This window comes from Anolis carolinensis, unplaced genomic scaffold (assembly GCF_035594765.1).
Source record: "Anolis carolinensis isolate JA03-04 unplaced genomic scaffold, rAnoCar3.1.pri scaffold_10, whole genome shotgun sequence".
Classification (NCBI taxonomy): Eukaryota; Metazoa; Chordata; class Lepidosauria; order Squamata; family Dactyloidae; genus Anolis; species Anolis carolinensis.
Window position 1 is genome coordinate 24,753,289 of NW_026943821.1, and position 24,260 is coordinate 24,777,548.

At 40.6% G+C, this 24,260-nt stretch overlaps 1 protein-coding gene across 1 annotated transcript; it reads right to left on the bottom strand.

Moving 5' to 3' along the window:
• Window positions 1–1,347: 1,347 nt before the first annotated feature.
• LOC100567617 (angiopoietin-2) lies at window positions 1,348–19,517 on the bottom strand. The gene is made up of 9 exons (XM_062962288.1): window positions 18,897–19,517; window positions 10,187–10,342; window positions 9,875–9,996; window positions 8,706–8,938; window positions 8,465–8,589; window positions 7,296–7,397; window positions 6,880–7,046; window positions 5,402–5,532; window positions 1,348–3,872 (listed from the first exon to the last, which is right to left on the bottom strand). The coding sequence occupies exons 1-9, from the start codon at window positions 19,209–19,211 to the stop codon at window positions 3,703–3,705; spliced, it is 1,521 nt and encodes a 506-aa protein (XP_062818358.1). The 5' UTR covers window positions 19,212–19,517; the 3' UTR covers window positions 1,348–3,702.
• Window positions 19,518–24,260: the final 4,743 nt, after the last annotated feature.

Below are 24,260 nucleotides of genomic sequence, written 5' to 3' on the forward strand. Positions count from 1 at the left end.
TTCTGGGAGTTGAAGGCCCAAAACATCTGGGGACCCCAGGTTGAGAACTACGGTCTTAGTATTATAATGCTATGATACTCGACAAGTCCCAACCCTTTGGGGCTTCAGAAGAGCCCTAAAAACATGGCTGTGTGCGTTGGGTTCTCAATCATCTTGAGGTCCAACCATGGTGGTTTTAAGTTGGCTTATGGTGGCCCCATGGGTTTCGTAGGGTTTTCTTAGACCAGTGGTTCTCAACCTGGGTGCCCAGGCCCACAACTCCCAGAAATCCAAGCCAGTTTACCAGCTGTTAGGATTTCTGGGAGTTGAAGGCCCAAAACATCTGGGGACCCCAGGTTGAGAACTACGGTCTTAGTATTATAATGCTATGATACTCGACAAGTCCCAACCCTTTGGGGCTTCAGAAGAGCCCTAAAAACATGGCTGTGTGCGTTGGGTTCTCAATCATCTTGAGGTCCAACCATGGTGGTTTTAAGTTGGCTTATGGTGGCCCCATGGGTTTCGTAGGGTTTTCTTAGACCAGTGGTTCTCAACCTGGGTGCCCAGGCCCACAACTCCCAGAAATCCAAGCCAGTTTACCAGCTGTTAGGATTTCTGGGAGTTGAAGGCCAAAAACATCTGGGGACCCCAGGTTGAGAACTACGGTCTTAGTATTATAATGCTATAATACTCGACAAGTCCCAACCCTTTGGGGCTTCAGAAGAGCCCTAAAAACATGGCTATGTGCCCAGGCTTTCAAGCAATAAATGATAAAAACGACACGGCTGGCTCACATTTGGGTATATTGATTATTCATACCAAGTTTGGTCCAGATCCATCATTGTTGAAGTCCACAGTGCTGTCTGTGTGTAGGTGAACTACAACTCCCAAACTCAAGGTCAATGCCCAATACACCCGACACATCTCACCATTTCCAAGCTGAAGACTGTAATGGTGATATGTTCTTCCTTCTTTCTCATGGGACAGCATCTCTAAATGATATTCCATACTTTTTAAAGGGTGTGTATATTTAAATGATATCTGGAGCGAGTCAGGCTTTTATGATGCCGGCGAAACCTTGGCTCACGCACTTGCCTCTAAATCTGCATCAGACACTAGAGAAAGCCGAGGCCAAAATGTAATTACCCAATAAATTTTAAGCTTATCTGCATTTTCCCAGGCGTTTCAATCCATACGCCGATCCCGACGTTGCCTTTGCAATGGCTTTTGTCTTGGAATCGTTTGGAATAGCACGACCACGTTTGGACTATGGAGGTTATCCATTTGGCAAAGGATTTGGTACAGTTAGAGATATTGAAAGGATCAAGACGATGGGATGCGTTCCCAAGGAGGACAAAACGCAACATCTGGAACCGTATAGTTTATTTTTCTACAAGAATGACGGAGTTGGAGACCTCACAATATATACAATTTGTCAAATTAGGTCCAGTGTGGAGAAAGTGGTTACGGAAACTCCCTTAACGCTCCATTAACGCTGCAATTTAGAACTATGCGTTTTAGAGTACATTGAAAGATGGAAAGCATTCTCAGAAAGGGGACTTGTAACTTGTAACAAGTTTGGGAAGTAATTAGGGGTGCATCTACAGTGAATAATTAACGCAGTTTGATACCACATTCACCACCATGGCTCAATGCTATGGCAACCTGGGAGTTGTAGTTTGATGAGGCACCAGCAAAGTGAAGAACAGTGGTTCTCAACCTGTGGGTCCCCAGGTGTTTTGCGGACTACAACTCCCAGAAATCCCAGCTGTTAGGATTTCTGGGAGTTGAAGGCCAAAACATCTGGAGACCCACAGGTTGAGAACCACTGGCGAAGACTAAAGACCTTGCAAAACTATAACTCCCATGATTTCAACACCAATGGATTCCCCTTGCACTGCAGCTAATTACACTTAAAATGTAGTTTTTCAAGCTCTGTTATCAGTCAGTGCAAAGCTAATGTCAAAACAAACCTAAAGCTAAAATGTACAAATGGCCGTTTCCCGCACTGAATACATCGGAGTGTACTTGCATCATGTTTTCCTATCAGAAAGCTATGGAAAACACTGAAGATATATTTTGTGTGTGTGTGTGTGTGTGTCAGGAGTGACTGGAAAAACTGCAAATCGCTTCCGGTGTGAGAGAATTTTATGTCGCTTTATATTTATACTATTATATTTATTGTTTTAATTCATGGATTGTGTTTTTAACCTATGTTGATGCTGGGCTCGTCCCCTTGTGAGCCTTCAGGGTATAAAAATAAAGTTGTTGTTATTATTATTATTATTATTATTATTATTATTATTATTATTATTATTATTATTATTATTGGCTGTCTGCAAGGACGTTGCCCAGGGGATGCCTGGATGTTTTGATGTTTTTACTATTCTTGTAGGAGACTTCTCTTATGTCCCTGCGTGAAGCTGGAGCTGACACAGGGAGCTCATCTACGCACTCCCCAGGTTGGATTCGAACCGGCAACCTTGAGGTCAGCAATCCAACCTTTAAGTCATCAGTCATGCCGGCACAAGGGTTTAACCCACTGCGCCATTGAAGATGTATTTGATTGATCCTGGTCCTTCCTCCAGCACCTGAGAGGCAGATATTTTCAAGCAATATGTCCTACAAATATTATATTTTATAAAAGCTACAGATGAGATGCTTTCATTGGTGGTCATTATAGGAAAAAACCAAGTCCTATACAGTAAGATCCCTGTATCTGAGGGGAATAGATTTCCGGCTAGACTTCGATTACCTGGAAACATGCTTTAAAAATGCATGGCTTTAGTTCCAAAAAACATACGACATACGACGCCATTAGAAAAATTGGCTATACCAGTTCGAAATCGTGGGATACACACAATGGGATAACCCGCATTGGAACCACATTCAAAAGCGACAAAACATACGAATTAGATCCGACATACGACAGATACAACTTTTTTGCCCAACCCTAATAGATACAACCAAAGACAGTTGAATAATATGACTTCTGGTCCTAAAGTTATGATGGAGGACCTAAGGATTACTCGATGGGTATCCTATCCAGAAATTTACTAGGTCTTCCAGTGTACAGTAGAGTCTCACTTATCCAACATAAACGGGCCAGCAGAATGTTGGATAAGCGAATATGTTGGATAATAAGGAGGGATTAAGGAAAAGCCTATTAAACATCAAATTAGGTTATGATTTTACAAATTAAGCACCAAAACATTATGTTAAACAACAAATTTGACAGAAAAAGTAGTTCAATATGCAGTAATGCTATGTAGTAATTACAGTATTTACGAATTTAGTACCGAAATATCATGATGTATTGAAAACATTGACTACAAAAAATGTGTTGGATAATCCAGAACATTGGATAAGCGAGTGTTGGATAAATGAGACTCTACTGTAATTCTATGGGGTAACATATCATAGAACCTCTTTGGAGCACCTAGCATATAGAGACCATTTCCCCCCATGGGATACGTAAAGAAAACCATTGATATTAGTAACGTGGTTATGGGTGTCATACTGTATTTGCACAGTCACAATGAGATAAAGACCTGAGATGCATTTTGGACTTATTGTGTAGCTGCTGTCCCTTTGTGGTGAACACTGTGAACTAAAACACCGTTCCCAGTATGCCAAGTGTCCTTTGGACTGAAAGAAGTCACCATTCTGTGCCACCATTGTGACTATCCATCTCAGTTTTTTGGCAACCTACGACAGACTCCTTTAGTCCTCTCTGAAATCCACAGGTCGGATCATCATGCTGGTCGTCTTGAGGCTGTGGCTGGGCCCTTTCCAGTAGTGCCACTTCATGCCGTTGTATCTCATCATGGCAGGTGAAGGCGGGAAGTAAATGCCATTCAGGTTGGAAGGTCCGCATGCATCAAACCACCATCCTGGAGCATCAGAAGGGTGGGTTAGGAAGAAGAAGAAAGTATCAGGAGCAAGAGAACTTCAAGGCTTAAAGGTAGTCATTCCTATAGTCCTCCACTCACTAATAATTTCCCAGAATGATGCAGACTAAGCAGATGTTCTTCACTATAATAATAATAACAACAATACAGTAGTAGTATTAATAATAATAAAGCTTTCCCCTGACGTTAAGTCCAGTCGTGTCCAACTCTGGGGGGTTGGTGCTCATCTCCCTTTCTAAGCCGAAGAGCCAGCGTTGTCCGTAGACACCTCCAAGGTCATGTGGCCACTGGCATGACTGCATGGAGCGCAGTTACCTTCCCACTGGAGTGGTACCTATTGATCTACTTACATTTGCATGTTTTCGAACTGCTAGGTTGGCAGAAGCTGGGGCTAATAGCGGGTGCTCACATTGCTCCCCAGATTCAAACCTGGGACCTTTTGGTCCACAAGTTCAGCAGCTCAGAACTTTAACACACTGTGCCACCGGGGCCCCTAATAATAACAATAATAATAATAATAATAATAATAATAATAATAATAATAATAATAATAATAAGGTATTTAGGCACTGCACCCAGTGTGCTGATCACCATTGGGACCACCTTGACTGGCTTGTGCCAGAGTCTTTGCAATTCGATCTTTACATCCTCATATCGTGTCAGCTTTTCCAGGATTGACGAAAAACATCAGGAAAAGCTGACACAATATGAGGATTTAAAGATCGAATTGCAAAGACTCTGGCACAAGCTAGTCAAGGTGGTCCCAGTGGTGATGGGCACACTGGGTGCAGTGCCTCAAGACCTTGGCCTGCACTTAAACATGATTGGCACTGACAAAATCCCCACCTATCATCTGCAGAAGGCCACCTTACTGGGATTTGCACGCATTATTTGCTGATACATCACACAGTCCTAGACACTTCGGGAAGTGTCTGACGTGGGATCCAATACAACAGCCAGCAGAGTGTTTGCTGTGGACTCATCTTGTTGTGTTTCAAATAAATAATAATAATAATAATAATAATAATAATAATAATAATAATAATAATAATACCTTTATTTTCGTATCCTGAAGGGACTTGGGGTGGCTAACCAGGGGCCAAGCCCAAACAATTACAATAAAACAGCATTAAAATACAAACCAGGCACACAACAGCACTATAATCTTCCCTGAGTTGTGGAAAGTCTAGTTCTGGCATAATCTATAAATCATACATACAACGGGGTTCATTGAATATCAATAACTATCACAGAGGAAACCAGGGACGAATGCAACCAAGCAGTGTTGGAATGTGCTCAAGCTGGCCATAGCTATTAAAGAGGAAGATTCAACTAACTGGATGATATGTTTAGCTTGGATTTCAATTCTGAATATTTGAAATGATATCACATCGAGGAGGGAGTCTGCTGCTCCAGAGGTTAGGACAAGGAGTAATGGATTCAAACTGCAGAAAAAGAAATTCCATGTAAACATTAGGAAGAACTGTGTTGTTGTGAGTTGTGCTCCTTACCTCCGCCCGCCATCTGTGCACACTTGCAGGCACAGCGGTCATTGTCTACATCCTTGGTGCTGAATTCTGTCCCCGAAGGACTCAGGCTGCTCGTCCGCCCGGCCGTGCCACTGTATTTCCTTGCATGAAGCCTACAGAAGGAGAGCGCATGGCTGTTAGCAACTTCACCTCTGAGGTTAAGGTTACCAGAGTGAACACTGGAAAAGGGTTCTTGTCCCTTTAAATCCTATTCTGGAAACTAGCATGGGAAAAGCTGGACCGTAAATTCAGTCTCTAAAGAGCAAAAAATAACATAGAACAGTATACAGTAGAGTCTCACTTATCCAAGCCTCGCTTATCCAAGTTTCTGGATTATCCAAGCCATTTTTGTAGTCAATGTTTTCAATACATCGTAATATTTTGGTGCTAAATTCATAAATACAGTAATTACAACATAACATTACTGCGTATTGAACTGCTTTTTCTGTCAAATTTGTTGCAAAGCATGATGTTTTGGTGCTTAATTTGTAAAATCATAATCTAATTTAATATTTAATAGGCTTTTCCTTAATCCCTCCTTATTATCCAAGATATTCGCTTATCCAAGCTTCTGCCGGCCCGTTTAAGCTTGGATAAGTGAGACTCTACTGTAGTAGAAATAGCAGAAAATAAGAGGTCATCTATATATATAACTGAAAGGGTATAAAATAGTATAAATAGTATGTAGAAGTTCAGCCTTAAAAGGCAGTCTATAAATAGTAGAAATGATAGAAAATAGTACAAATGGCATAAAATAGTATCAATAGTATGTGAAGGTTCAACCTTAAAAAGCAATCTATAAATAGTATGAATAATTATGTAAAGTACAGTCTTTACATGGTATAGGAGCCAGTATGAGCATTGGAAGACCAGGGTTTGAATCCCTGCTGCATTAGGGCCATGGAAACCTATTAGGTGACCTTGGGCAAGTCACACTTTCTCAGCCTCAGAGAAAGGCAATGGCAACTAGAAATGCCAGGGAAATTTCATGATAGATTATGTCAGAGCAATTTGCTAGGCACACACGCAGCAGAAGTCGCTAGGTAAATAATGACGCTGGAGTCTTCAGCTCTCTATCAAAAGTTTACTCATGAACGGAATTCCACAAGACAATACACAGCTCTCACGCAGGCACACACGGGAAGGAAAAACAAAGAAGAGAAAAAGATAGGAAGCAGAGGACAATTTATCCCAGACTCTGCTGTCTGATGCAATCCAAGTTTGCAGGCACTTAACCCTTTACACACTGGCATAGTAAACAGTACACAGTGCATGATGCAATCTCCAGCACACATTGCACCACCATGACTCAATTACATTTAAACTCTATATACAATCATTCCTACTTTAACAGATTAGACATAGGTTCACCCTACATGGGAAATGATTTGAAGGCCCCTAACAACAATTAAAATAGCACAGGACAAGGAGACAACACTCAGTCCTTGAGTGAGACTCACCGATAATTCTGCTCCTCGGGGCCGACTTGGAAATGTTCATACAGGGCGTAGGCTTCGTTGTTTTCCCAGTCTTGGAGTTTGATACGAAGGGAATAGGAGCCCTGCGTTGTGAGTGAGTGGATCACGTCATTGCCCAGCCAGTGCTCTCCAAGCGGGGATCCAAAGCCCTGCAAAAGATGGGAACACGAAAGTGAAAAATAAATAAATAACCCATATGGGGATATTAGCGCAATTCCATTCCAATATGTGATGCTAAACCATAATAATGTCAAAATATGTCGTATAATTTTACATAGGATTTGTGCCCCTTGTATCCTTAACATACTTCAATTGCTGAAAACTGGCAGCTTTGTTAAACTACCAGCTAAAGAAGATATCCAGAGGTCTTTCTCTGCTGCTACCTGCATTTTCCCTACCTGTTTGTATTCCTTCCAGGTGCGCTGGAAATCCACGGACCCATCCTTTCGGTGTTGGATCACGGTCCAGCCACCTCCACTGGTTTCCATATCACAAAGTACCTGTTAGTAGAAAAAAAATAGAATTATTTTGGGGTGCATCTACAGTTAATGCAGTTTGGCAGCCCTTGGACTGTTATGGCTCAATGCTATGCAATTCTGAAATTTGTAGTTTTGTGAGATATTTATCTTTCTCTGTCAGTAGGGAGACAAAAAACTACAAAACTCAGGCTTCCATAGGATGGACCCATAGCAGTGAAAGTGGTGCAGACAACGATAATTCTGCAATTCTGGATCTTGCAGACCAGAGGTTCTTTTGGTATCTGTAAAGAAGTGTGTTTTCATTTTGATTTATAGATGTCATGTTTGTTTAATTTCGTTTTAAAAGTCATGTTTAACGATGTTTAAAAGGGTAAGTATTAGTTATCAGTGCGAGGGGGATGGTAACCAGCTCCGCATTCTGAGGCAGGTTACCATAGCAACGAGGGCGGAGCCAACCGCCGTTTGGAAGGAAAAAGAGGAAATGTTTTAAAAAACAGTTTAGTCTGTGATTTTTAGTCACAGGGAAGACACTGGTTCCAAGTTAGGGAAACCAGGGAAACTCAGATCTCTAGTGGTGTTGAATTAAGCAAGTTAGGAGACTTGTTTAGGTTTATTTGTAGAGTCTGAGGAGTAAGGGGAAGTAATCCCAGTTAGATCCAAAGTGATCAGTTAGTAGTTTCGGTTGGGAAAGGAAAGGAGAAAGTATTTGAAAGAGTATTCATCATAAATTATATTTGCAACCATTATCTAAGTGCCTTTAAAGAAGACCACTAAGCTCTGTGCCTGAAATAAACTTATGTTTTGTTCTTCAGTATCCAAGTTTCACATATATTCAAAACTAAGTTACGATACCAACTAAAGTAAATAAGAAGAATAAAGAAAATAAATTCCCCTCTGCCTGAGTTCTCCACAATTGGTGGCCGCAGTTAAATAAAACATATTTATATTGGTGGCAGCCGATATAGCTAAAAATATAATAAAATAATTAATAAAAAGATTCCTCCTCTACCCCATATCACCACAGTACCCCAAAAGCATTGGATGTATAGTATCCATACAAGAAAAAATACACTGATGTTCAGACTCACTTTAGCAATCTCCGTAGTATTGGGGATCCTTATGGTGTAGACTCCGTTTTTGGTAAATCCCAGTTTGTAGGCAGCTGCACAGTCCTTGAATGTCGTCTGCTCTTCCAAAGAAGGCAGGGAAATTTCTGCCAGGGTCAGAAAAATGGAATTTTGTAAAGGAATTATTCGCAAGTGATACGTTGTCGGACCTGCCATGGTCCCAATCGGGCAATTCTAACCCTGCTGGAGGAGCCGTACGTACGGTTGCATTGGGACACCAAGCCTATGAGGTGCTTGACCGTCTCGGCCAGCGAGGTCTGCTGCTTCTGTAGGGCCGTGTTGTTCAGGAGAGCCATGCCCAAGCGCTGCTCCAGGTGACCAACAAAGTCCATCTGCTTGGAAAGCAGCCGTTGCATCTCCAACTTCTCCGACCGAAGGCCTTGAAGTTCCTCCTCACGCTTCCCCTCCAGAGTCAGGACCTTCCTCTCGAGGAAGCTGCAGAAAACAAAGGGAAAAGGATAGCAAAGAACTCAAAGTCGGCGATAGTGAAGGACCACGTGGTGATCCCATCGTCGTGAACCCACCTTCAATCATCTCACCCCTACTCTTTGTTGAAGGCTGGTCTTTCTGAAATTTACCACTCTCGGCTTATACTTGAGTCAATGTTTTCCCAGTGTTTTTTTGTGGTAAAATTAGGTGCCTCAGCTTATATTTGGGTCGGCTTATACTCGAGAATATACGGTTATATATATATATATATATATATATATATATATATATATATATATATACACACACACACACACACACAGTAGAGTCAAACTTATCCAACACTCGCTTATCCAACGTTCTGGATTATCCAACGCATTTTTGTAGTCAATGTTTTCAATACATCGTGTTATTTTGGTGCTAAATTGTTAAATACAGTAATTACTACATAGCATTACTGTGTATTGAACTACCTTTTCTGTCAAATTTGTTGTATAACATGATGTTTTGGCGCTTAATTTGTAAAATCATAACCTAATTTGATGTTTAAGAGGCGTTTCTTTAATCCCTCCTTATTATCCCAGGTATTCGCTTATCCAAGCTTCTGCCGGCCCATTTAGCTTGGATGAGACTCTACTGTATATGTGTATATATATCATAATAATAATAATAATTTATTTGTTTGACCAGTCATATGACCATTTCAAAGTGCAACATAAATAAAAACAATGTAAAAAGGATGGGAGGACAGGCAGCTGACCATCTGTTTGCCGACAAAATCTTATTTTCCTGATTCTTATACACATATAGATATATGTGTATATCTATATCTATACACACACACACATACATACAGTCGATGATCAGCAATGGAAAATGTACAAGCATCAGAATAGCGTAGAAACGTATACAATTAGATTTAAAATAATATGCTGTCTCAACCTGTTCCTTTCTTGGAGCCTGCTGATCTCATGAGTCTGTAACAGGAGCTGCTTCTCAAGTTTGTTGGTCGATAAGGAGTTTTGCAAGACTTGGATTTCCAACCGGGAGGTTTGGTTGAGAACCTGGTCGGTGGGGACAGGCAGGAAGAAACGGGAAAATCAAGATGGTGAGCTGATTTCGGCATTAAGGGTCTCCACAGCCACAGCACCATTGAGGTGTCCCTGGAAGCAACGTCTTCAAGTCTTGTCTGAAGCCCAGAAGAGGCCCGATGCCTTCCTTCGCCCTCCTCTCCCAAAATGCAACCTTGCTCACCTGCATCTCTACATCGGTCAGCTTGCGGGTCTGCTCCGCGGTTTGGTTCAGAAGATTGGTGCCGATTTCCAGCATGGCAACGGTGTGGTTCTGCACAACACTGAAGTGGCTGTCAGGCATTTCCATCCTCACGTTCTCTTGAATGTAGCCCTCCAGCTGTTGGTAAGACACAATGAGACAAGGAAGAAGAGAGGCAAGGAGGAAGGAAGATATTATTATTATTATTATTATTATTATTATTATTATTATTATTATTATTATTATTATTATATTATTATTTTATTATGACACAGCGAACAAGATAGATATGCTGGATTTCGTATCACAAAATCACAAGTCGAACACTTCCCAAGTGTCTAGGAATGTGTGATGTATTTTCGGATGATGCTGCAGATCCCAGCAGGGTGGCCTTTTGCAGTTGGCAGATCGTAATTTTGTCAGTGTCTATTGTTTTCAAATGCCGGCTGAGATCTTTTGGCACGGCACCCACTGTGCCCATCACCACCAGGACCACCTGCACTGGTTTCTGCCAGAGTCTTTGAAGTTCAATCTTGAGGTCCTGAGAGCGGCTGAGTTTTTCCTGTTGTTTTTTGTCAATGCGACTGTCACCTGGGATGGCAACATCAATGATCCAGACCTTTTTCTTTTCCACAACTGTGATGTCTGGTGTGTTGTGTTCCAGAACTTTGTCAGTCTGGATTCGGAAGTCCCACAGTATCTTTGCGTGCTCATTTTCCAATACTTTTGCAGGTTTGTGATCCCACCAGTTCTTTGCTGCTGGGAGGTGGTACTTGAGGCATAAGTTCCAATGAATCATTTGGGCCACATAGTTGTGCCTCTGTTTGTAGTCTGTCTGTGCGATTTTCTTACAGCAGCTGAGGATATGATCCATGGTTTCGTCAGTTTCCTTGCACAGTCTGCATTTTGGGTCATCAGCTGATTTTTCGATCTTGGCCTGAATTGCCTTTGTCCTGATGTCTTGCTCCTGGGCTGCAAGGATCAGGCCTTCTGTCTCCTTCTTCAGGGTCCCATTCGTGAGCCAGAGCCAGGTCTTCTATTATTATTATTATTATTATTATTATTATTATTATTATTATTATTAATAGCCTTTGTCCTGATGTCTTGCTCCTGGGCTGCAAGGATCAGGCCTTCTGTCTCCTTCTTCAGGGTCCCATTTGTGAGCCAGAGCCAGGTCTTCTCCTTATCAGCTTTTCCTTCAATTTTGTCAAGGAACTTTCCATGCAATGTTTTGTTGTGCTAGCTGTCAGCTCTAGTTTGTAGTGCGGTTTTCTTGTACCGATTTTTTGTCTGCTGTGCTATTATTATTATTATTATTATTATTATTATTATTATTATTATTATTAGACTGCAGTTACAAGGAAGAGTCACCATAATGTCTACAAAAAAGCTGCCCATTTTCTGCTCTCCCACCTCTTTCTGAGATAAGGATTGTACTTGGCTACAATGCACATCAATAATACGCACAGTCAAATTTCTGGTGTTAATGCTCCCAATTACCCCCATTTTGGCTTCGATGTTGTGCAAATATTAACCATTTTTACAAGTGCATTACAGCAACGAGAAACTATGCTCGTGCTAATGGGAAAAAGCCCTACCGTCGCTTATTTCTTTCCAAAACAAAAGTGGCGCACAGAGCTCTGTCTTCTGCAGGAACGTTTCCAACTTATGAACACTTTTATCAATTGTTTTGCTTTAAGGAAAAAATCTTCTCCTTTCAACATCACGAAGGATCTGTTTTTGTTTTCGGCTTTTTGCATGCTCTCCACTCATACGCATTTCCCACTCTAATTTAAGCAGACAATTTGGCCAGGAAACGTACAAACAGAATTGTCCCGCCAGGTTTTCTTGCTAGCGATCCTGTCATAATAAATCTCTCTTCCTCTGTCTTCATACCATGCGTAATCCTGTTAGTCTTTGCGACGACCTCCACCCATGTTTTAGAATTTGGAAGCCATTCCAGCCCTGGAATCAGTGCCTTTCCTAATGCAGAACATCTCACGGATGCAAATGGAAAGTCATGGGGATGATGAGCAACCTCCATAGAGAGTGCTGTTCAACATCTATACAAATGGCTTGGATGTCATGTTTAAATTTATTGTTTTTTAATGTGGAATTTGATTATAACGTGTATGTTATTGTTATTTTACACTTTTGATATTAATGAAGAAATTGTGGCATTGAATGTTTGCCATTTATATGTATGTTAACTGCTCTGAGTCCCATTGGGGAGAGAGGGTGGTCTAGAAATAATTTTTGTTGTTGTTGTTGTTGTTGTTGTTGTTGTTATTTTATTATGACACAGCAAACAAGATAGATATGCTGGATTTCGTATCACAAAATCACAAGTCAAACACTTCCCAAGTGTCTAGGACTGATTATTATTATTATTATTATTATTATTATTATTATTATTTTATTATTATGACACAGCAAACAAGATAGATATGCTGCATTTCGTATCACAAAATCACAAGTGGAACACTTCCCAAGTGTCTAGGACTGATTATTATTATTATTATTATTATTATTATTATTATTATTATTATTATTATTATTATTTTATTATGACACAGCAAACAAGATAGATATGCTGGATTTCGTATCACAAAATCACAAGTTGCACACTTCCCAAGTGTCTAGGACTGTGTGATGTATTTTCAGATGATGCACGCAGATCCCAGTCGGGTGGCCTTTTGCAGTTGGCAAATCGTAATTTTGTCAATGTCTATTGTTTCCAAATGCCAGCTGAGATCTTTTGGGACGGCACCCAGTGTGCCCATCACCACTGGGACCACCTGCACTGGTTTCTGCCAGAGTCTTTGAAGTTCAATCTTGAGGTAAGATTCTCGCCTTCAGCAGTGTGTTGGGTCTGAGAAATGTGTCCTGGCCGCATCTCCGCTGCCGTTTGCCAGCATTTTGTCAAAATGTGGCTCTTTCAGACAGCATTCCGCGTTTACTCGAGGCAGCTGGACCAAGTTCTTTTCAACTCATATTTTTTCGCTGACATCTTTTGGCTGGCTTTCCAGAGGTTTCTGGTTCTAAAGTATATTTTTATTCTGCTTAGCATTTTATTATGGGCATTTGTCATATTATGATTGAAAGCTCCTTTGGGCACCATCAATCTGCCGGAGAACATGGCACATAAATTTGAAATAGGTTCGTAAAATCTACAGTCAACTGGACAATATGGACATCGTGTTGTCGAAGGCTTTCATGGCCAGGATCACAGGGTTGTTGTATGTTTTCCGGGCTGTATGGCCATGTTCTAGAAGTATTCTCTCCTGACGTTTCGCCCACATCTATGGCAGGCATCCTCAGAGGTTGCCTGCCATAGATGTGGGCGAAACGTCAGGAGAGAATACTACTAGAACATGGCCATACAGCCCGAAAAACATACAACAACCCATTACGGACATCGACATCTCACAAGGCCCAGTTGATGCCAAACCTTTCTGAGCAAATGCGGAGTAGTGTTTTTATTGTTAGGATTGTTAGTAGTGTTTTTATTGTTAGGATTGTTAGTAGTGTTTTTATTGTTAGGATTGTTAGTTGTGTTTTTATTGTTAGGATTGTTAGTAGTGTTTTTATTGTTAGGATTGTTAGTTGTGTTTTTATTGTTAGGATTGTTAGTTGTGTTTTTATTGTTAGGATTGTTAGTAGTATTTTTATTGTTAGGATTGTTAGTAGTGTTTTTATTGTTAGGATTGTTAGTAGTGTTTTTATTGTTAGGATTGTTAGTAGTGCTTTTATTGTTAGGATTGTTAGTAGTGCTTTTATTGTTAGGATTGTTAGTAGTGCTTTTATTGTTAGGATTGTTAGTAGTGTTTTTATTGTTAGGATTGTTAGTAGTGTTTTTATTGTTAGGATTGTTAGTAGTGTTTTTATTGTTAGGATTGTTAGTAGTGTTTTTATTGTTAGGATTGTTAGTAGTGTTTTTATTGTTAGGATTGTTAGTAGTGTTTTTATTGTTAGGATTGTTAGTAGTGTTTTTATTGTTAGGATTGTTAGTAGTGTTTTTATTGTTAGGATTGTTAGTAGTGTTTTTATTGTTAGGATTGTTAGTAGTGTTTTTATTGTTAGGATTGTTAGTAGTGTTTTTATTGTTAGGATTGTTAGTAGTGTTTTTATTGTTAGGATTGTTAGTAGTGTTTTTATTGTTAGGATTGTTAGTAGTGTTTTTATTGTTAGGATTGTTAGTAGTGTTTTTATTGTTAGGATTGTTTTATTGTTAGGATTGAATCCCTGGAAAACCAGTGGGTGACCTTGGGCGAGTCACACTCTCTCAGCCTCAGAGGAAAGGCCATGGAAAAACCCCTTTGAACCAGTCTTCCCAAGGTAAAGGTTTTTCTCTGACAGCTCTCACGTCCCAACAATATGTCCAGTGTTGATCTTGTGGCCAAAAAATATTGTACACTGCTGTCTTCAGGTAACACAGGAGGAGGCCTGGCATTTCATAAAATGTATATTTAGGAGCCTAAAACCAGAGGAAGGACAATATGTATGATTCTATCCCTAAAAATACTCTATTTTCCTCCTTCTGCTCATTCCAAACTCCGTCCTGCCAGTATCCGTCGTGTGCACAAACCGATAAGCGGGTTGCGCAGTTATTTTAAGATCGGGAGAACCAAAAAAAGACCTGGCATTCTTGGAGAGTGACAGGAAGTCACAAGCAGACTCATTGCAGGGGGGAAACAGCTTCGTCTTGCTCAATTGATAGAAAGCAGATGGAGGTAATAAGCAGAAAAGTCACTGTGGTCAATATTTTATGCGCTCTAGAGTCATGTCTGTCACTGTTTTAGATTAGGATTGCCAGCTGATGAGTCATAAATGGACCTGACTTGCTCTTGTGCCTTTAACACCAAGTCAATGTGTCAAAATAAGCTATTTCTAGAGGACCAGCCATGTTAGTCTGCACCATTGGGGGCTCCTATTATTATTATTATTATTATTATTATTATTATTATTATTATTGACACAACGACATTGTATGACACAGCAAACAAGATAGATATGCTGGATTTCGTATCACAAAATCACAAGTCGAACACTTCCCAAGTGTCTAGGACTGTGTGATGTATTTTTGGATGATGTGCGCAGATCCCTGTTGGGTGGCCTTTCGTAATTTTGTCAATGTCTATTGTTTCCAAATGCCGGCTGAGATCTTTTGGCATGGCACCCAATGTGCCCATCACCACCGGGACCACCTGCACTGGTTTCTGCCAGAGTCTTTGAAGTTCGATCTTGAGGTCCTGATAGCGGCTGAGTTTTTTCTGCTGTTTTTCGTCAATGCGACTGTCACCTGGGATGGCAACATCAATGATCCAAACCTTTTTTTCCCCACAACTGTGATGTCTGGTGTGTTGTGTTCCAGAACTTTGTCAGTCTGGATTCGGAAGTCCCACAGTATCTTTGCGTGCTCATTTTCCAATACTTTGTGATCCCACCAGTTCTTTGCTGCTGGGAGGTGGTACTTGAGGCATAAGTTCCAATGAATCATTTGGGCCACATAGTTGTGCCTCTGTTTGTAGTCTGTCTGTGCAATTTTCTTACAGCAGCTGAGGATATGATGATGATGATGATGATGATGATTACGATAATGATTATCTATATATATTACAAATGTCAGTGTTTGTATGCAGGTATGCATGTATGTATGTATCTGATTTCTGATTGGCCGCCACTATCACAGGCCACAGTGACCACCAGGAACGTTTGCGGGACAATGGATCATGGGCAATGGGATTTGTAGTACTTTCAATCGCTACGGCTCCCACAGGCCACTGCGACACCCAAGAGTGATGTAACTGGACCAAACCTGGCACATAGAACCACCATGAACCCCTTTCCATCATGGGGCAGATTGGGGGAGGATGGACCAAGTAACTTCATTCACTTCTTGCTCTGGGAGTTGTAGTTCATCCTTATACAGACAACACTGAACCCAGCCGACTTCGGATCTGGACCAAACTTGGCACACAGCCCCATCATGCCCAACTGTGCATACTGGCAGAGCTTTGGGGTGATTGACCTTTGCCTCTGGGAGTTGTAGTTCATCCTTATACAGACAGCACTGAACCCAGCCGACTTCGGATCTGGACCAAACTTGGCACAGAAGTCTCTCAAATGACCCGGGCACCGCCAGGTTCCCAAGATAGTTATTAATAATAATGCCTCGCTTTTTCTCTCCGCAAAAGAGACTCAAAGTGGCTTCATTCAGAGCATTCCAGATTGTCTTTCTCCTTCAAGGGAAAATTAAACACTGCAGATATATTTAAATCTTCCTTGCTTAGTTTCTCCATACCTCACAACTTCTGAGGATACCTGCCATAGAGGCCCGGGCTGTGGCGCAGGTGGGAGAGCAAGCCAGTGCAATTAACTGCAATGAATCACTCAGGAGGTCATGAGTTCGAGCCCCGCTCGGAGCCTATGTTTGTTTGTCTTTGTTCTATGTTAAAAGGCATTGAATGTTTGCCTATATGTGTAATGTGATCCACCCTGAGTCCCCTTCGGGGTGAGAAGGGCGGAATATAAATGCTGTAAATAAATAAATAAATAAATAGATTGTTGATTTATTGTTGTAAATTTGTGTTTTTGTTTTGATTTTATATTGTAATGTTGGGCAAGGCCCCATGTGAGCCTCCCCGAGTCCCTTCGGGGAGATGGGGCGGGGTACAAGAATAAATTATTATTATTATTATGTGGGCAAAACGTCAGGAGAGAATACTTCTAGAACATGGTCATACAGCCCGGAAAACATACAACAACCACTGCAAAAGATAACTCCAAGGAGGAGTCCATGCTTCTTTGCAGGGTGCCATTTTTTGTTTGGTTGTTCTTCGTCCGCTTTCTCCACAACTACATTGCAGAAGAAAAGTGAAAGAAGACTCTTTTCTTTCCCCCACTCCTCTCTTTGAGTTTACATTTTTCTGGTTTGGAAACTGGCCAGGAGGCAGAAACGCTGGTCAAGCCAGTGGATCCCTGGCCAGTTAGTGACCCCGTCTCCAAATCTCCTAATTGTGCCCAAGAATGTATAGAGCCCCTCCTGTTCAGGTGTCTAACCTTGGATCCATACTCTCCTGGTGATATACTGTATATACTCGAGTATAAGCCTAGTTTTCCAGCCCTTTTTTTAAGACTGAAAAAGCCCCCCTTCGCTTATACTTGGGTGAGGGTCCTAGTTGGCTTATATTTGGGTCAGCTTATACTCAAGAATATATGGTACATTTATTATTTTTCTCTATTATTATTGGTATTATTACATTTATTATTTTTCTTTATTATTATTGGTATTATTACATTTATTATTTTTCTCTATTATTATTGGTATTATTACATTTATTATTTTTCTCTATTATTATTGGTATTATTACATTTATTATTATACTCTATTACTATTGGTATTACATGTATTGTTTTTCTCTATTATTGTTGCTACTATTAATCATAGAATCATAGAATAGTAGAGTTGGAAGAGACCTCATGGGCCATCCAGCCTAATTTTACTCTATTATTATTATTATTATTATTATTATTATTATTATTATTATTATTGCATTTATTATTTTACTCTATTTATTATTACATGTGTTATTTTCCTGTATTTATTATTATTATTATTGTTACATGTATTATTTCACTCTATTATTATTAAAAGGATACATAAGCACATTTATATGGAAGATGAGAATTATTTGATCAGAGTTGGACAGTCTTATCTTAAATTAGAACTTGATGTAAATATTCAAAAACATTTAACCTACTGATGCCTCAATTAATGTAATTTTATTGATATCTATTTTTATTTCTGAAATGTCCCACCCTCGGCTTATACTTGAGTAACTGATTTCCCAGGTTTTTTGTGGTAAGATTAGGTGCCTCGGCTTATATTTGGGTCGGCTTATACTCGAGTATATAAGGTATTTTTCTGCGAGGACAGCCTTGGATGCTCCTGGTTTAGTGCTCAAGCACTGATCCAAAACTATTATTTATTTATTTATTTATTTACAGTATTTATATTCCGCCCTTCTTTCTCACCCCGAAGGGGACTCAGGGCGGATCACATCTATATATATAAAAGGGTAATGACGTTTCGGCCTAGGACAAAACAACAAAACCACCCATCCCAGAAACAGTAAACTTGGTAGCACAACCCCTCATCCATGCCTCTACGTTCATACAACAAACAGCTCCAGCTACTCCAGAAAACGGCCAGGCTTTGAGACTGCAAGGCTACTCACTGCTATTCCACCTGGCCAACAAAGGATTCCCATAAGCCACAGCAACGCGTGGCCAGGCACAGCTAGTTATACACATATAGGGCAAACATTCAATGCCCATAAACACATCAAACAGAGACAGACAGACGCAGAGGCAATTTAACCTTCTCCTGAGGGGATGTTCAATTCTGGCCACAGGGGCACTTCCTCATTCCAAGTCATAAATTAGTTAAACTTGCCTCCCCACTTTTTATAAGTGGTACCTTATTTCCTACTTGCTAGATGCAACTATCTTTCGAGTTGCTAGGTCAGCAATGAGCAGGGCTATATTTTTTATTTTTTATTGATGGGTGCTCACCCCGCCATGGGCTGGCCTCGAACTCATGACCTCATGGTCAGAGTGATTTATTGCAGCAGGCTGCTCACCAGCCTGCGCCACAGCCCGGCCCCTACCCCCAATCCCTTGCTCCTACCTTCTGCAGCCACTGCGTGTTGTTCTCCATGATGTCTTCCAGCTGCTGAAGCCTCTTGACCGGCCACTTGGCTTCCGAGACAGACGGGGCATCTCTCTGGAGAGAGTTGGAAACCTGGAAGTCGGCAGCAGAGGAGTCACAGCCGCCCATTTCTGGCAAGAGGAACGTATAGGTGCAGGAACCCTGTTGCACCCGGTGCTGGATCCGCTCTGCAGCATCCTTGCCCTTGGTGTGGGGACCGAGCCCCAAAGCCCCTGGGTTGATCCCTGCCCAGAGAAGGAAGAAGAGAGACCGCGAGTCCCACCAGCCACCCATATCGAGAGAAAAGAAAATCCTAAATATGTTTCAACCCCAGTTCTTCCAAATAGGGGTGTTCAGACAGCTCACAGGCTCGGACTGAAGGTTTCAAGAACAAGACAAGGAAAGTCCCTACAACTACTTTCTCCGTTCTCTGGCTCACGTTCGCTGGACAGCTGCTGGAACTTTTAAGATCACGCTTGCTAAACCCTCCCACTGTCTCCCTGCTCTCGTCCAGTCCCACTCCACGCTGCCTTGGCCTCAGCGGGTTTCTGGAACGTGGTCAGGCTCCGCTTGGGGATGTTCGCTGAGTCAAGCTCTGCTTCTGATGAGATAATGAGGCCACAAGAATGTACACTCCGAGGTCAGATCTTTCTGCTTTGTTTGCTTCAACACACTCTCAAGTTTTCCTGGCCAGCTTGGCCGAAACAGCGTTGGTCTTCCCAGAAACCCCAGAGGAATATGTTGCAGTTTCGCTTCAGTAAGAATGTGGGAAGAAATCCCTTTTGGGAATGCCAAAGAACCTAATATTGTACTTAGCTTGTTTGTTGTTGTGTACCTTCAGGCCATTTCTGACCTACGGTGACCTTAAGTGACCCTGTCATATGTTTTGGAGGCTGGAAGTGTGTCACTTGTGCAAGGTCACTATTACATTTATTTTACTCTATTATTATCAACACAACGACGTTGTATGGCACAGCTAACAAGATAGGGGCCGGGCTGTGGCGCAGATGGCTAGTAACCAGCTGCTATAAATCACTACTGACCGAGAGGTCATGAGTTCGAAGCCCAGGTCGGGTTAAGCCTCTGACCATAAAAAAAAAAAATAGCCCCGGCTTGCTGTTGACCTAGCAGCCCCGAAAGACAGTTGCATCTGTCAAGTAGGGAAAATTTAGGTACGCTTTATGCGGGAGGCTAATTTAACTAATCTACAACACCATAAAACTGCTCACGAGGAAAAGAAGAGGAAGAACAGCCACCAATGGACGGTGAAGCAACAGCTCCCCCTGTGGCCAGAATCGTGAAGCTGGAAAGATGTTTAAAAAAATGCCTCTGTGTCTGTCTAAAACTGAATGTTGTTTGTCTGTTGGCATTGAATGTTTGCCATATATGTGTTCATTGTAATCCGCCCTGAGTCCCCTTCGGGGTGAGAAGGGCGGAATATAAATACTGTAAATAAATAAATAAATAAATATTATTATTATTATTATTATTATTACATTTATTACTCTACTCTATTTTTATTACATGTATATTATTATTATTATTATTATTATTATTATTATTATTATTATTATTATTATTACATTTATCATTCTACTCTATTTTTATTACATGTATTATTTTCCTGTATTATTATTATTATTATTATTATTATTATTATTATTATTATTATTTTATTATGACACAGCAAACAAGATAGATATGCTGGATTTCATATCACAAAACCACAAGTCGAACACTTCCCAGTGTCTAGGACTGTGTGATGTATTTTCGGATGATGCGCGCAGATCCCAGTCGGGTGGCCTTTTGCAGTTGGCAGATCGTAATTTTGTCAATGTCTATTGCTTCCAAATGCCGGCTGAGATCTTGTAGCACAGCACCCAATGTGCCGATCACCACCGGGACCACCTGCACTGGTTTCTGCCAGAGTCTTTGAAGTTCAATCTTGAGGTCCTGATAGCGGCTGAGTTTTTCCTGTTGTTTTTCATCTATGCGACTGTCACCTGGGATGGCGACATCAATGATCCAACCCTTTTTCTTTTCCACAACTGTGATGTCTGGTGTGTTGTGTTCCAGAACTTTGTCAGTCTGGATTCGGAAGTCCCACAGTGTCTTTGTGTGCTCATTTTCCAATACTTTTGCAGGTTTGTGATCCCACCAGTTCTTTGCTGCTGGGAGGTGGTACTAATAATTATTAGGTGGTAATAATAATAATAATAATAATTATTATTATTATTATTACATTTGTTATTCTACTCTATTTTTTATTACATGTATTATTTTCCTGTATTATTTATTATTATTATTATTAATATTAATATTAGTATTACATGTATTATTTTACTCTATTACTATTAAAAGGATACATAAGCACATTTACATTGAAGAAGATGAGAATAATGACTTAATCAGAGTTAGACAGTCTTATCTTAAATTAGAGCTTGATGTAAATATTCAAAAACATTTAACTTCACTTTACTTTATTTCTTAATTAGTCGCTCTCCACCAAAGTGCTCAGAGCGACTTACAATTTAAAATATCAGTCCACAATATAACAACAGTTTAACCTACTGATGCCTCAATTAATGTAATTTTTGGTATCTATTTTTATTTCTGAAATTTCCCACCCTCAGCTTATACTTGAGTCAATGTTTTCCCAGTTTTTTTTGTGGTAAAATTAGATGCCTCGGCTTATATTCGAGTCGGCTTATATTCGGGTATATAGTAGAGTCTCACTTATCCAAGCTAAACGGGCCGGCAGAAGCTTGGATAAGCGAATATCTTGGATAATAAGGAGGGATTAAGGAAAAGCCTATTAAACATCAAATTAGGTTATGATTTTACAAATTAAGCACCAAAACATCATGTTATACAACAAATTTGACAAAAAAAGTTCAGTACACAGTAATGTTATATTGTAATTACTGTATTTACGAATTTAGCACCAAAATATCACGATATATTGAAAACATTGACGACAAAAATGCATTGGATAAGTGAGTGTTGGATAAGTGAGACTCTACTGTACATTAATTGAGGCATCAGTAGGTTAAATGTTTTTGAATATTTACATAAAGCTCAAATTTAAGATAAGACTGTCAAACTCTGATCCAATCATTATTCTCATCTTCTTCAATGTAAATGCCCTTATGTATCCTTTTAATAATAATAGAGTAAAATAATACATAATAATAATAATAATTAATAAAACTTTATTTATATACCGCCCTATTTCCCGGATGGGACTCAGGGCGGTTTACAGTCATAAAAGCAACACAAACATTACATAACAACATAATACACATTATGTAATACATGTAATAATAATAATAATAATAATAATAATAATAATAATAATAATAATAATAATAATATAATAAATACAGGAAAATAATACATGTAGTAATAAGCAAATATCCGGGTATATACGGTAATTATATTTGGGGTCAACAACAATCCAAAGAAAAGGGACAGGCAACATTACCAGGAAATGCCAATGCAGAAAATATAGGAGTTTTAGGTGCTAATGATTTTCAGTATCTATTTCTCTGCTACACTAGAAATTTGGGGAATGAAGGAAAATGTCCTTAAAGGGGTTGTTTTCATATTTGGAAAGGGAAATGGCTTCACTTTGCAGCTACGTCACTGCTGATTCCACTTATAAAAGCGGTATCTATCTGGTCATCTTCTGAACCATAACGTTCTTCGCTTGTGTTATGCTATATCTCCCTTGGCCCAGGAGGAAGAAGCCGGTTAGTATGGCACGTTGTCAACGGGGGGAAAGGGCTGCTTTGTTTTCCCCTTCTCTGCATTTCGCCTCGGTTTTCAGGCCAGGTGAGATCATGCGCCGCGACAGCAGATCCTCCTTTTCCCTTGGAAAGCCTCCCTTTATATCACTTCATCTCAAGACAAAGCCTGGAAAATGTTGTAGGCACCATAAAAACGCAAAGATCTTTTCACTTTGGTGAAGGCTGATGAGAGTAAGGATGGAAGTGAGATGCGAGCATAGCCAAGACAATGGGACGACAACACAGTACGTATCCACTATCAAGGATAATAATGTGACTGTAGTGGAATAGCAGGTTTGTGCAATAGAGTCCTTCCTAAAAGTCTCGAAAAATCTGAAATTCTAGGATAATTAAGAAATAACATTTGGCTTCGTCCCGGCGCTGTCCCCGACTTAGTCAATGAGAACACATGTAGTGTCATCCATGTTCTCAGGGCAACCTCTCAACACACAGCCATGATAGAGCCCTGCCAGAAGTATTAATGTGTCATGTCATGGGTTCCATCCTGGATGCATCATGACAGCATTCTCGGTAAAGGTAGAGGTTTAAAATGACATTAAATCTAGTTGTATCTGACTCTAGGGGTTGGTGCTCATCTCCATTTCTAAGCCGAAGAGCCGGCATTGTCCATAGACACCTCCAAGATCACATAGCCATTGGCATGACTGCATAGAGCGCCGTTACCTTCCCGTCAGAGCCTTACCTATTGATCTACTCACATTTGCATGTTTTCCGAACTGCTAGGTTGGCAGAAGCTGGGGCTAACAGTGGGAGCTCACCCTGTTCCCTGGATGTGAACCGCCGACCTTTCGGTCAGCAAGTTCAGCAGCTCAGCGGTTTAACCCAGCATCCTAGGACAGGGAAAAAGTCCTGTCTGATGGGCCGGGCTGTGGCGCAGGCTGGTTAGCAGCTAGCTGCAATAAATCACTCTGACCAAGAGGTCATGAGTTCGAGGCCAGCCCATGGCGGGCTGAGCACCTGACAATTATTTATTTATTTATTTATTTATTTACAGTATTTCTATTCCGCCCTTCTCACCCCGAAAGGGACTCAGGGCGGATCACATTACACATATAGGCAAACATTCAATGCCTTTTAACATAGAACAAAGACAAGACAAACATAGGCTCCGAGCGGGCCTCGAACTCATGACCTCCTGGTCAGAGTGATTCATTGCAGTGATTCATTGCAACTGCTCTCCAGCCTGCGCCACATCCTGAGACAATTAAAAATTAAAAAATAGCCCCTGCCCGTTGCTGACCTAGCAACCCGAAGGATAGTTGCATCTATCAAGTAGGAAATTAAGGTACCACTTATACAGTGGGGAGGCTAATTCAACTAATTTACGACTCCATAAAAATCAACCAGCTGCCGTTGGAATGAGGAAGTGTCGTCGCAGTGGATGATGAAGCAGCTGCTCTCCCTGTGACCGGAATCGAACATCCCCTCAGGAGAAGGTTAACTTGCCTCTGCGTCTGTCTCTGTCTTTGTTCTATGTGTATATGGCATTGAATGTTTGCCTTATATGTATACAATGTGGTCCGCCCTGAGTCCC